General features: G+C 47.1%; 2 protein-coding genes across 12 annotated transcripts in view; both read right to left on the bottom strand.

The window, feature by feature from the left end:
- RHEB (Ras homolog, mTORC1 binding) overlaps positions 1-4,041 on the bottom strand; it is a 40,728-nt gene extending 36,687 nt beyond the window's left edge. For 2 of the 4 annotated variants that reach the window (XM_083824675.1, XM_083824677.1), the window contains exon 1: positions 3,693-4,041. In XM_083824675.1, the coding sequence (XP_083680801.1) occupies positions 3,693-3,744 (52 nt within the window). In that variant the 5' untranslated portion in view covers positions 3,745-4,041. Of the gene's footprint in view, positions 1-761; positions 3,329-3,692 lie in introns of those variants that run through there. The other 2 variants (XM_083824676.1, XM_083824674.1) reach the window with 2 other exon arrangements.
- A 5,999-nt stretch (positions 4,042-10,040) lies between these two features.
- Positions 10,041-14,761, bottom strand: part of PRKAG2 (protein kinase AMP-activated non-catalytic subunit gamma 2) — a 217,208-nt gene continuing 212,487 nt past the window's right edge. For 4 of the 8 annotated variants that reach the window (XM_083824659.1, XM_083824660.1, XM_083824661.1 and 1 more), the window contains exons 15-16: positions 13,432-13,525; positions 10,041-11,150 (exon numbers count right to left, since the gene is read on the bottom strand). In XM_083824659.1, coding sequence (XP_083680785.1) covers positions 11,119-11,150; positions 13,432-13,525 — 126 coding nt within the window. In that variant the 3' untranslated portion in view covers positions 10,041-11,118. The remainder of the gene's footprint in view (positions 11,151-13,431; positions 13,526-14,761) is intronic. The other 4 variants (XM_083824665.1, XM_083824663.1, XM_083824664.1 and 1 more) reach the window with 1 other exon arrangement.

Below are 14,761 nucleotides of genomic sequence, written 5' to 3'. Positions count from 1 at the left end.
AGAGCAGCAGCAACAGCCGTATTAACAGCAAACCAAAACAAAAAAGCTGACAAGTGAGGCTGCGATAGCAACCTACCACTGAAGCACCTGCTCCAAGCGACTCCTTCCTGCCTATCTCAAATCCATCAGTTCAGAGAACCCCAGCACTAAACTCTTTTACAAAACAATCTGAGAAACCTCACTGACACCAGCATTCACAGTCTGAACTTACATTTTTTTCGTACAGACAAAAAAATAAGCAAACTGAATGCATTTTGGACAACTACACACTGCTTTTCAGAGTAAACGTTACTCCGAAGAAATTCACAAAGTTGATCCAGATACAAAAACCTTCTCGGTCGAATTATTTCCATAAATATCTAACACAGCCCAAATATAACTGGAAATAATGAATTACAGCTAAAACACAACGAGGGCAATGTAAGACGATTCTTTTCAGCAGAGGCCTTATAACTTTACGAAATCTCACACTTCATACATCAGACAGATTTGCTCTGGAATCAAACCTCAAATAGCTGGTCCACTCCGGTCACTGAACTGACATCAGTAACCAAAGACAAGTTCTTCCCATTGCAAAACCATCAGATTTCAGGATGAAATCCACCCGATTTCTATTATCAGAACCTCACCGAGACGATCACATTTACATAATGGAATTAAACTTTCTTTTTAGACCGCTTTAAGCCCAAGCAAAACCCAAAGACGACGTTCTTGTGAGATTTCTGTCTAGCGTCATGCCACAACCTGCAGGCTATACCCACGTGTAATTGGCCTTCTCCACCAAAAAACAAGTCCTGAAGTTCCTGGCACATCCTCCGCCCGCATCTCCCTTCCCAGGCAGCAGGTCTGCACGGGAATTCGCGAGGCTGCCGCCGATCTCTCCCATCAGCCAAGCACGGTAGTTTCACCTACGGAAGGGTTGCTGGTGGTGTTGAAAGACAGAGGGAGTGTATCCAAACAAGCAGGCTCCTGAACTTTCTATACCAACAGCTACTCCGTCAAAACACCACTCCCAAGCCCTGCCGCATTTGACAACACCGGGAAAAGGGTAAAATGCGGTACAAGTGAAAACCAGGGCGCAGCGTGAAGGCAGTGACAGATTGAGACTCCCGTTTCACAAACCCTTTGGAGGACACGCCTGTCCATCACCGTGCACGCTCGCAGCCTGAAAGAGCTGCAGTCATCGATTGTAGGAACAGCTCGCTGCTTGACGTTTGTCACCAAAACGTGGCTATTTCAGGTCAGAGCTGAGAGAGAGACGGAAAAAAAAGTCGCTATTTGCTGATTAGTCTCATCTCAAGCACCACACTGCACATGCAAACGACAAGAGTTCACACAACCCAAGCATTTACCCGAACCTATACAACTGGAAGCATTTCACACCTTACTGGAGCTGGCCTCCCTCACTCCAGGGTCAAAATTACAGCTAAGGACAGCTACAGCTCTCTGTTTGGAAAAGGAAACTTGCAAGCCTTCAGCAGTCCTTCAGATTTCGGAATTATTCCCCATCCTGATGAAAATTAGCTCTATTCAAACGCTGCATTTTCCCCAGAAGTAACGTTCCTCATTCTCCCAAGGAATTATTGCCCAAAATCTCGTCCTAGGAAGAGATTAGATCCTCTTCCTAACCCAGCGCTTGATCGGTATTCCTGCCATCATGACGCAAAGCAAGACTTACTTAAAAGCTTCTCTGAAGCCAAACTACGTGGTTATTCTCCTAGACTTTAAAGGCATGCTTGGGTAAACAAAGGATCCAACCTAAATCTCGCGGTTTAAGTTCCGTATTTTTCTAACGGCCGTACAAGATGGAAGCAAGACCCCAATGACCTGTTTCTGCTGCCTGGGCTGCTACATAAGTATTTTCCTAGAAACGCGATGCTCCCGTATTTAAGAGGAGCAGCTTTGTGGTTTTAACAGGCAAGATTTCTACCTAGGAGCAATGAGGCAACAGAGAGCTGTCAAGGGTAATGAGCGGAAAACTACTTATTCCTTCTGCTGCGTTCCTATGACTTGTAGCTGTCCTAATAAAGCTCACCGTGTCCCACAACGCCTAAAAGCGCCCTAGTCTCAGAAAACTGGAGTTGAAGAAGTTCAGCAGCAGGTCTTTACGGGCATTAGGTAACTTTTTGCCCATCTCTTTCTAGAATGCGTTCTTCCATACGAGCACTATTGCTCAAAAATGTTCTAGGCCACACCGCCGGATTAACAACCCCATACTATTTGTGCCATCCTTTTCTCAACCGATTACATACCCTACGATCATCGGATTTTTTTGACCGCTGCTTTTCACCATCAACAGATGACGGACCAAAGCTCAGCAGCGCACCCAGTCCCCTACACATGCTTCTAAAGAACAGAATTTCAAGAATTTTTCCTTCCCACTTACACTGCCCATTGCTTGTTTTTATCCAAGGAAAAAAAAAAAAAAAGAGGAAAAACAGCACACAGGACAACGAAACTGACTGCGACAAGTCACACCAAATACACTATGCAAACCGATCGACCTACTGCTGGCTGGTCCTTGCAAGGACGACACAAAATCAGCATCTTTTTTCCCCTCACCCCATCTCGAGGGCAGGCCACAGTTATGCACAGAACACCTAAAACTCCTCTGCTTACAGAGCCTTTTTTCAATCTGGAAAAAAGGCTCCGTTTTCCAGCTTCTTTCTGCTGTGCATGACCAAAGAAATAACACTAATTCAGCTGCTGCCATAAAAGGGTTTCTACAGGAAAGTATCTCTGCATAGGATCTTCTGTATTTTCCAGCCACGCATTATCCTCGACATCGATCTGCGCTTTTAGGCTTGATCGATCAGGAAAAGGACCCGAATGCCAAAACGCCTGCTTTCCATCGCAGACCACGAGGGCGTTACAGGTGCGGGCAGCCCCAGAGAAGCTCTGGGCTGCTACGGCCTCGTGCCGGACGCTTCCAGGCAGTTCTTCCCCTCGGGTTCGGCCGCGGTGCTGTGCCGGGGGCTCAGCGGGGCCGCGGCACCGGGGCACCACGGGGTTGTACAAGTACAACCGGCGGCACCATCTCTGGGAACAGCGCCGGCGCGATGCGTCTCTACGGAGGGAGGAAATAATGATGGTGATGATAATAATAATAATAATTAAAAAAAAAAACAGGGATTGGACTGAAATAGAGCAAAGGGAAGGGGACTTCTGGGGAGGAAAGGGGAGTGCTGGTGGCTGGGGTGCTGGAGGAGCGGTGCTGGCAGCCTGCAGGACCACGGACACGCCGCTCCCTGAGGAGGCTGCGAGCCCTGCAGCCTCCCATCCCTACAGACAGCTCCTTATCCCCGAACCACCCCAAAACCACCTCAAAACCCGCCCTGAAACCCTCCTCCGCCAGGCAGCCCGGCTTCCTCCGGCGGCCCCGGGGCCCGCAGCGCTCTGCGGCGCCGCCATGGCGCCCTGCCGGCCTCCGGCCTCCCTCCTCGGGGCCTCAGGGGCCCCCGGCCTCCCTCCTCGGGGCCTCCTCGGGGCCTCCTCGGGGCCTTCGGGCTCCCTCCTCGGGGCCTTCAGCCTCCCCCCGGCCGGTACAGCCGTTACAGGGCGGCCCCACCCGGCACAGAGGTGCTGGGGTCGGTGTGGCCGCGGTCGCCCCCCCCCCACAGCCCCCACACGGCCTCCCCTGAGGCGCCCCCCCCCCCCCCCGCCTCCCCCTCACGCCGGCCCCCGGCTCTCACCCACGCTCCGGTAGCCCAGGATCGCGATCTTGCGGGACTTGGACGGCGGCATCTTGTCCCCCGGCCGGCCCCGCACCACATCAAGGGCGGCGGCTGCGGCGGCGGAGGCAGGCGGCGAGGAGGAGGAGGAGGAGGAAGGGCGGGAGGCTGTGAGGGGGAGGCTGTGAGGGGGGGGGGGGGGAGGTTGGCGCTGAGGGGGGGGGGGGAGAACGCAACCGGGGGGGGGAAGGCGGCGAGGGGGGGGGGGGAAGCGCGCGCGGCACCGGCAACGGCGGCAACGGCGGCGGCCGCCCCACGTGACCGCCCGCCCCGCCCGGCCGCGCGCGTCAGCGCGTCACGGGCCCGCCGCCCGTCAGGGAAACGGGGGGGGGGGGGAACTTGCTGCGTCATCGTGCCGCCAGGCCACGCCCCCTCGGGGGGGCGAGCGCGTGCGCGGGGCGCTAACGGCCGGCGGCGCGCAACGGTCGCTGAGTGCGCGCGCGGGGCTGAGGCGTTGGGCGCCCTCCTGAGGGGAGGAGGCGGGAGGTGGCTTCAGGAGCCCCCCCCCCCCCCCGCCGGCCAACGGCCCCTTAAAGTGCTTAAAGTCATCCCCCTTTGTTCCAATAGCTCCTTGCTGCTCATCACAGAATCCTTAAGGTTGGAAAAGCCCTCCGAGATCATCATCTGGCCCAACCACCCCCCTACCACCAACGTCACCACCAAACCATGTCCCCAAGCACCACGTCCAGCCTCTCCTTGAACACCCCCAGGGACGGTGACGCCACAGTGAGGAAAAGTGTCGCCTTTTTTTTATTTGTTAACCTTTTTATCAGGTGAAACTCCAAGCTCCAGCAAGCTTCATACCTCAGAGAGCAGGTCCAGCGCTCGCTGCATACTGAATTAAGGGAGAAGGGCTTTGTGAAGAAGCTTTTCCCCTCTGCTGTTACTTATTTTACACACATTCCACATTTTCTTGAAAAACGAACATTCTTGAGTAACAAACAGATTTTCCATGTGCATATTTTCTTTTGGGGACGTACATCCATATATCTGATGTGCAATTACACACACTATGTACAACTATACTAAATTGTTACTCATTATTATACCACATTATGTACTAAAGCAACCTAACAGTCAGATGATATTAGGGGAAAATGGTCTTGTCCCCGATGTCAGCCACTCGTTCTCATGTGCTGGCATTCTTCTGACCTGGTAAGAGGGCAGGGAACTACAGCAAAGAAACTACTTGTATGCAAAAGCCATTTGCTCCTGAAGATCAGATGAGCTTTACGGAGGTATCTACATTGTGGAGGATAGCCTGATTACACCCTTCTTCCTCCGGATTATAGGATCTTCAGGGCTAAGTACTGGTAACCTGTGAATCGCCAGACAGGGTGGCCTTCAGTCAATAGGTGCATGGTGAAAACTCAGTTATTTCATAACAAAAGAGGGGCTTATGTTCTTGGTCATGATACTGACAGCTGTGGTGGATGTTGTGTGTGCTCCTCCACGTACAACCTCTCTCCTTTCCACATACTACAGGACAGATCCCCCCTGTTTCATCCCTCTAGAGTACTACACCGTAAGGACTGGTACAATCCTGTCACACAGATGGATCTGGTCAGGTTGGGGAAGAAGAGTAACATGTAGAAACTCCATCTCTGTGAACAGTCACGTTGTTGAAAGCTCTCTGGAGGGGCCGTCCTGCCCGATGCAGAATTCTGTATTCCTTCTTGCCTTGTGTGGTGTATTAAAGGACACGAGACCTGCAGTAGCCATAGTGATCCAGCACCATTGATACTCACTGCCATCGAATCTCTCCGCAGCTGTGCTGTCATCTTTGCACCTGTTCCTTCTGAAATCATGTCATTGTCCAAAGTTTGGGCCATTTACCAAGCAAAGGACTGGAAGAACTGAGGTAGGAGTTACCTTGCAACAATATTAATGGATTTGGAAACAAGTGAAGTCTGTGGGAGTCGTCCTTTCAACCTCCCTAGCCTTATGTTTCGTATGATTCGCCTGTAGAATGTAGGCACTGTGCTTATCACTCTGCTCAAACCTCATCTACATTTTCAGACACGATATCCAGATCCTTCTGCATGCCCAGAGCAAGGAGTGGTAAGCACCAGTATTTTTTTCATTTCTCAGGGGTTTTTAGCTCCCTTCCTTGACACCTCTTTTTAGCTGCTTGGGTCTTTTCCCTTATTCTTTTTCTCTTATCTCACTCACCTTTGGGCTGTTGTCATTTTGTCTCATTTCTGTTAACTTGCACTTGTTCACTCTGTTTTTTTATTTGGGAGAACTTAGTACCACAGGTTCTGACCACAGGTTTCCCCGCCTCCTTTCCCCTTTACTGCCTTTAGCTGCAATGGTGTTGTTTCATCTTAGGGTAACATCCATGCTTGCTCAGCCCGAGGTGGGGCAGGAACCCAGAACTCACCCTTTGTGGCATCTTTTAAACTTGGGAAAAACCTCCAGCATCCTTTTCTTCCACTGGTTCTTTGGCAGGAAGTGACTAATCCTCATGCCGTGAGCATCTCAAGCGTTTCGTTTTGTCTTGACTGGGGCACTCGAAACGGGCAGATGGGGAGCTCTGAGACCAGCTCCGTCCTTTCCCCATACACGAGGACTTGGTGCTGTTGCTGAGTGGCCTTTGAGAACGCTCTGGGATGGTGCCACACGAGCAGCAGCGTAAGCAGAAAGGAGCTGATCTGCATCGTGAGACGGCTGTTGTTTTATTTCTAGTCGGGATAAATGGAAACACTTCCTGGAATGCTCTACTGCAGCGCGAGAGCATAGCTTTAGCTGTGAAGCATATGTCACCATGTCTGATTAGTGCACTGTGCTTTATTTGGGCTGGTACTGCTTATACATTTTGGGCTGAGCAGCTTCATGCGCTCGCTACGCAGCCCTGCCCTGAAATTCTCTTCCCCTAACAACCTAGACCGGGTGCTCCAGGTGCGATCGCCGCAACGTGCTGAAGCAGCAGCAGCAGCAGCAGCATGGCTTTCCCTGTGCCCTCCCTCACACCGCTCCAGCTTCGTCATTCCTAGAGCACGTGCCAGTCGTCCTGCAAACAGCAAGGGAGTTCAGAGAGCGCTGGGACGTGCGGTGTATGCCACGCGCCCATGCTCCAGGTGTATTCCGAGCTAGTTTAGTACCTCACCTCGCCAGATACCCCTCCAAATCAAACGTACTCTTGGCACTGGTTTAGTTGACAAGTTATATTAATTTTATTGTAAATGAGTCATCAACAGGCACGGTCAGTGAACGCAACACATCAGGTATGGTCTATGTTCTAAAAATATATATATCGAAAGGGAGAAGTGCAGGCACAAGTAGAACATGTATATGCAGTGAGATCAGGATCAGATGCTGTGGCTGAGAAAAGGGAACGTGTCTGTCTTTTGTGGCCTATGTCTGCTTTGCTGCGATGGAGGAAAAACTGCGATGAATTTCATTTAGGAAACAGAAAAATACTGAACTGCTGGGTTCTGACAATACAGAACATCCAAGCCCACGAACACAGTGCTGCTCATATTCCAAACGCAGAACAGCTCCGACTTGTACATTCAGTTCCTATAACAGCAATTCCCAATTTAATTACCTGCTCGATCCTCTGGCAAATCAGGACCTTCCTGAGGAATTTTTGAAGTGCGCCCAGTGTTAGCACTGGGCGTGCTTCCACATGTACAGCATACACTTTACTGCCCACAGAGGTTAGAAAGTACATCTAGTTCAATCTTCCACTTGTTCCCGCTCCCTCCTGAATTTTGACAGTGATCACATTTTCCATTATTAGGTTAGAAACACTGGCAAAATGATAGTAGAAAAAGGAATTTAGGAACTAATTCACCATTAAGTGGTACCTGCAACTCCAGTCACTGGGGCTACTGGCATCACGGGCTCCTGCCCTCAGCTCTTGGTCCCCAGGGGCACAGACACGCTCCAGAGATCGACGTGAGGCGTGAGCGCGCGTCACCTGGTCCTGCCCACTTCAGTGGGAATCAATAAAATTGTCATAAAACAAGCAGGTACTAAAAAAGAGGCTTTCAAAGCTGCACTAAAATTAAGACCTGAAGTTGAGAGCAAATCGCAGTGTCTGCAGAACACTCTTTTTGCGTAACACACGTGATGTGGATACAAGGGTAGTATTAAATTACTCAGAATGACATTTTCCCCTGCAAATTACCCCTAGTAAATGTTTAATGTGGCAGTATAAGGTGTGAAAGTTCACAGAAACTCCTGAAGCAAGCCAGCTCCTCCTAGCACTGGCTGGAGAGCTCAGTACGACCAGCCTGCTGTACGCGAGGATTAAGCACGCGTGGTTTCACTTCTGCTTGGACCAAAACTGAAAGACTCCAGCTCACCCCACGCTCAACCAAATAATTCTCCTAAGACAATTTCTAACACCTAAACACATCCAGAGTAGGTTAAAACCAGCCTCCCCTCTGCTCCCTTTCAAGACCGAGAAGTACGTTAGGATAATTATCTCTTGCAGACATCTCTTGCTGGCAAGGAAATGCACAGGAAAGCACAGAAATAAATCACCTACGTTTTACCATCCTGTTGGTTGAAACAGGATCCATGTCTGCAGCATCTCACATCCCTGGGACTGAAAATCCACGCTACCCAACAGGCTTTCAGCAGAGCTGCGGGAGAAACTCACTGCAACCTCTACTGCAGCATCGCCACGTTGTTGTAAAACAAAGGAGCATGGGGAATCACTGCTGGGGTCTCAGCCATATAGCACCGACTGCGTCTGTCCGGAAAAGACAATTCTGCAAGAACTTGAGCTTAATGACATTTTATTCATTCATTTCTCTGGCTGAGACCTCTTGTGAGCCACGTGAAAGGGACGAGGCCGACATCAAAGCTTTAGCCGCTCGGTCATTTGAGCGCGGTACATGCTGCTGAGTCATCCCTCCCTTTTCTACTCTCATTTACTTACTCCTTTCCCTTCCTGAAGCTGCAACAAGCATTTTTTTGAGCTCTGTAGTAAACCGATCTGTGTTAAAAAGACATGATTTGCTTTTGTTTATGCACCAGCACAGGTACTTGTGCCAGGACAAGGAGAGCGGTACAGTAAAGTCCCTTTTTGCTGGTGCTCTTTTCATACTTACAGTTACATTGCAATTCTACTAAAAAATTATAATTCAGAACTGAATTTTAGAAAGGAAAAATAAAAAATCTCTAAGTACAGTTTTTTATCACCGAGGAGAGGGTGGAAATTCTCTAAACACAGTTTTGCATCACCAACTGCTTTCCATGATTTTGCTAGCCCTGTGCCCACAACACGTGAACAGCACTTATAATAACGTTAAAATAAGGAGTCTGTGCATGGTTGTTTGAAAACTGCAAATTCATTCTGGCTTCCTGCATACTGATTTATGCAGACGAGCCCAAAGCTGTCTGGATGGAGCAGGGCCAAAAGACTTTGTGCTAAAAAAATATGTACATGGAAAAAAAAAAAAGCGCATTTATCAGTGGCTCAACCCTTCATTTTTAAAAATATCTTAAATATGGGGCTGAAGAAAATGCTCACAGACTGGCACCAGGTGGAGCGAGATGGAGTGATGCATTCGGGCAACTCCCTTACAAGTATCTTGTAGAGAAGGCTGTAATTCACAGGCGGCATTTACAGGTACTACTGACCACATATCCTTAACGCCAAGTTCCAACCTACCACACATTTTCCCCTACACATACCCCACAAAGAGCAGGAGCTGCTGTTCCTAGCTCCTGTCACTCCATCTCCCCGGCGCAGGCAATGAGAGCTGGGCTGGGGCTGTCTGCAGGGCAGCAACCAGCACCAGACCCCACAAGGCCAAAAAGAGCTATTTCAACTCAACTACGGGGAGCACAGTTGGTATTTACCCAGTCAGAAAAGGTGATGGAGAAGACAACGTTCTTCAGTGAGTCAGAAACTGAGACAAGATTTAAGAGAACGGTTTTCCATCGGGTACTACACGAACATTTTTATACATGTGAAAAATAGCCAGTAGGAAAAAAATCTTCACACATTCAGTTTCAAAATTTAATTTCTTATAGGAAGCGAGAAGTTCTGAAGAAAGGGCTTTTCGTTACTATTAAAGACCTCACATTTTGTGAGCAAACTGAAACCGGTTAACCTTTTACCTCGATGTTTATACGTGGAAAAATTAATAGATCAAATTACTGCCCTTATTCCAGGACCGCATTCTCACAGAGTATTTTCAAGAGCAGTACTATCTGCATGACGCCATGACCAACAGCTGCCTTTCAGGTTGAAGGAAAACAAGAATGCCTCCGTCTAGTTTACACTAACCCAAATGCACGTACTTTTATACGTGTGAAAAAACTTGGCAAGGACTGCTAAAACCAGACTGATGTTGTAGGGTTTAATTTCTTCCGTCTACAATTATAAAAAGCTCAGCTTCAAACTTTACAGTACATTTACATTAGCAAAACCCCGCAGCCTTCCTCACTTCTCAGCTTCTGTACAAGTCATATACAATCACAAGGTTCGGTTTAGTTGTACAACCATCGTTTTACACTTTAATACAGAGGAAAGCATTGTTCTCCGGCACCTCGTTTCCTCCCCGGTGCCCGTGCGTTACAGGACAGAGCACTTTTGATCCATGCTTCTGGAATCTTCAGCTCAAGTAACGGACTGACCAACAGGCCACAGCTTCTGCAACTCCAAGGTTTTAAATAATGAGAAAATCTACCACTTGTTTGTATAACAATCAACAGTTTATTAATGGATATGGTGAAATTTTAGCTATCCACCAAAGATGTGTAAAAAATTGTCATGAAAGTAAAAATAAATAAAGCTGTTTTTAAAATCAGTCTCGTTTTACATCTCAGTTCAGAATGCAACATTTAACACAAAACTGTCATTAAAGTTTTAAAGAAGTCTACTGATCTTCAAATTACAGCTTTTATGACAAGTCTAATGAGAACTGAAACTGATTTGGTTTAGGTTTAAAGACTTTCACATTCAAATACAGTGTCTCGTTTAGCACAATACTTCCTTTGACAGTGATGGGCAACAGTGATGACATATTGCTGTATTTTGACATAAGGCACTATGATATGAATATGCCATACACTTGCCTTATGTCACATATATCCATTGCTGACCAGTGACTTCTGTCAAATACAAAATGAAAAGGTTTCAGAATACAGTGCATTTTAATGAAGGACATCATGTGAAGTCTTCCAGCAAATGTTCTGAAGACGTTTTGAAATACAAGCCTACATTTTAACATAAGCTTTTGTCATGCTGCTTTGTTTTTTTTGCGACATCACTGGGGGGGAAGAGACTCATCATCCATCACTAAGTCTCAATACACATCCTCAACCATCCTGCTCTGTTCTATTGCAGTCACTGTTCTTGAGACATACTTGACCCAGAAACTTTGTTCAAGTTCTCCTACAAACGTTTATACATTCACAGCAGTCATTCACTTTCGTTCTCCTTTTGTTTGGCACCTGTTAACAGAAGAGGAAAGCACGTGTGATTTCCTTATGCGTACGGCACTGGGCTCACGGACAAGCACGGCTCATTGTGGATGCTGCAAAATTTGTCTGAACACATTATTGGAATCCTCGTGCTGGACACCATCTATGAAGAACACACTTCAGGACTGCCAACGTGATCAGAGCGAGGAAGGCCTTGAGCCCACCATTGCTTCTAACGTCATTGCAAAGGTGGATGTTACTAAAACTGGCTTTGAAGCACCGTTACCTTCCCTCTTACCCGTTATTTAAAAGGAGCCCAACCAAAATGTCACACCACAAACCTGTCCATCTGTTAGAAGCCAAGCTTAAGCATCAAAATAGTCTGAAAAAGTGAGGTCCTACTTGAGAAATAAAAACCCTGTCGGAATTCAGTTTAACTACGCTGTGCTGACTGATTTTTCCTGGCTCAGAGGCAGGTTTTGATTACAGTATGGATCCAAAAGTCCTGTTCAGCATGCCCGTGTAGCATCTTGCCACTTCTCCAAGCTCTCAGACTAGCCACATGCTGGGCACTGGCTGAATCCTGCGGTGAGCTGGCTTTGGCATCCAGCTCTGGAGAGCAGGAATCTCTTGCCAGCAGCCTGGAGTTACTATTTGTAATGTATAATCACCAACACTGAAAAATCCATTAAATACATCCAGTCTTCACATCACAGCTGATTTTTTCCCCCCGTGTGTACACTGGTCTTAATTCCTGCCAATGTATTTTCCTTTCTAGTCAGGGAAGAGAAATGGACACGTTTAGGGCATGATTTATCTGGTCGTTCTTACACATCCACCTCAAGAGCTGAATCACACTCTGAACTCCACAGACTAGATCTGTGTTGCAGACATCCTCGCTTGATCAGACAAACCCCCGTGCCTCCTAAAAAAAACCCCTCCTCACCCCATTTCTTCCAGCAGCACAATCCTGCCCCGTGTTGCTCTGCCTTCTGTACTCTAGCACTAGACTCTTCTGCGTGCTGGCTTGGGGTGCTGCCTGACAAAACTCAACAGCTTCTTTGCTGGCTCAGTTTCCTGTTAGATCAATGAGTTAAAGCAGCTCACAGAGGCATCTGATGAGAGCGGGTGCTGTCACACACTAAGCAACAGAAGCACCTGACCTAGAGTATGAGAGCAGGGGAACTCCCCTTTTTAATTACAGAGCACCGTTAGATCAGCTCACAGAAACGTTATCTTCGGTGTCTGTGCAATTCCCATACAAAAAGCTCTTGGTTTCTCAAAATTCGGATAAATCTCTTCTGTCTAAACTTTACTTCGTTAACAATAACTGAAAGTTTCACCATCCTTGTAGGTCAGGCGACCTTTCCCTCCAGTCACAAGGGAAATGACCTCCTCTGCCTGGCACTTTCACCCCAACCTTCTCTACATGTCTACCTTAGGAAGGACATCTACCGCTCTCATTCTGCCCCTCCATTCCCCTTCTAGGCAATGAGCCTCTTTGACCCATTAAGCTCAATTAGTTTTTTGTTTCATTTTGTTTTTTTTGAAGTACACATTTGGGTCTGTCTGCTTAGCCTGGTATTTTTGAAAGCGAAGTTGTAATCCTTAAAACCTTTTCTGTCTTCGTAACAAAGCTGAAAGAGGGCTTAGCTTTAGTTGTTGTGACACTGAAGCCGTCTCATTTACACGATCAAAGTGAAGTTACAAGTAAGAACATAGAGCAGATCGGTAACTTGGGCAAAATTTAAAAAATAAAAATAAAACCCCAAACAACCAGCATAAAGTAGCAGAATGAATTATATCTACCGCTGGATACTCTTGTTAAAAGGAACCTGATCATGTTAGTAACACACTAGGGATTTCTACTGGAATAATTCCGGTAGTCTGGGGCGATGTCCCTGACATAGCTGTGCCAACAGAACCCGCAGCAGAGCTAACAGCTGCGGTGCTCCGAGGGGGTGGTTTTGCAGAGCTCGTGGAAAGCACGCTAGGAACAGCTTGCCAGGGTGCAGAGATTCCGGGAGATGGGGAAGGTGCCCTGTTGCAGATGTCTATGCACGCAACGTTCATCCTGCCTTTCCTGTTAGTAACTAAGACCTCTTTTCTAAAAAAGAAAAAAAGAAGACTGACAGTTAAGTATTTTGGCAGCATTTTCCTGAAGAGAAGTGAAATGTATTGAAAATTATGACCAAACAATTACAAAACTTTAAAACCAAAATGTGTTATTGTCATTAAACCAGTTACGACCGGCAAGCTGTGTGCACCACTGACTGATGGCAAACGTTACAACGCAACGTCTGTACTGTACCTGCTGGCGTGAGTACCAAAGCCTGTAGAATGTCAGAAAGCGAGATGATACCCACAATGCTATCTGCTTCATTCACTACCACCAAACGATGAACCTGCAGGCAGGGAAAATATTTTGAGATTCTTCTGTTTTAAATTAATAACGAAAGTGAAGAAATGCAAAAAATCCTAAACTAGTAGAAACAGAGAATTTTTGAATCTCACACAGTGATACCAACACGCTAGCCCTGCATAAATGAAAATTAGCACACGTTTAAAAAGCACACAGCTGTCTGACACAACAACAAAATCATATTTGAAATACGAAGGTAAAAGCCAACATCTAGGTCTTAAAAACACTTCTGCTTTCAGATAACACCAACGCTTTTCCCCAGTTCACAGGCTCTGCCTAGCTTAGCTTGCAATCTCAATGAAATAAAATGAAATCGATTCAGGCTTCCTTCTGAGACATACTTTCTCAACAGAGAGAGTCACAGCACTGAAGCTTGTTGTATCTTGACATGCCAAAACTGTTTCTGGCCTAACTGTTCTCACAGGGCTACACAACCGCAGCTGAATGCCGGATTGGTTACAAAGTCTGGATTTTGCATGAGGACAGAAGGATTCAATTTACCTATGGAAACCCACTGTAGAGGACAATTGGGAACAAATTTACATTTAAACCGCATTTTTGAATATCGAGCTTATCCTTACAGCTCTGTCCTATGGGCTACTTTATACTACACAACTTTTGTTCTAGCTGCAGGGTAAGTAGCAGGGTGCTGCCCTGTCCTGAGGCTCAGCACCAGAAGCAGGCTTCAGCAGAAAGACCGCTGCAGAACTGGGAGAGTGCCCTCATCTCAGCCCCGGCACCAGGGCCCAGCACAACTGGGCACGGAGCTGGGTAACTAAAAACATCACGGCTGAGCCAGCTCATAAAAAAGTGAACCTAGAAAGGGTGTTTATCAAGAGGCGAGAGCCTACTCCTGGTTTTCTTCTTATCTAAGCAAATTCTCTCCCTTCTACTTAAAGTCTAAATCATCAAAATGTAATGGCAAAACGTGGAAAGAATTTCTCATTTTTTCACAGAGATGATAGCAAGAAAGCTACAGGAGTCTTGATTTAATGGATATGTTAATTTTTGGCTGAGGTCAACCACTTCATTGCCAGGCTGATACAAAAAAAAAAAAAAGAGAAGCTCTGATGCCTTTGAACAGTCATACCTTCCTGACAGGGAGGGGAAACAAAAGGAGTGGCAAAGTGAGAGAAAATATTTCTGCATTTTCTTTTTGACGAAACCACGTTGGCGATATATTTCAGATGGGTACATGCACATACTTCATTTTTCTTCT

The sequence above is a fragment of the Anser anser genome (genome assembly GCF_964211835.1).
Source record: "Anser anser genome assembly, chromosome: 2".
NCBI classification, from domain to species: domain Eukaryota; kingdom Metazoa; phylum Chordata; class Aves; order Anseriformes; family Anatidae; genus Anser; species Anser anser.
This window is presented reverse-complemented; position numbering and strand designations above follow the sequence as displayed.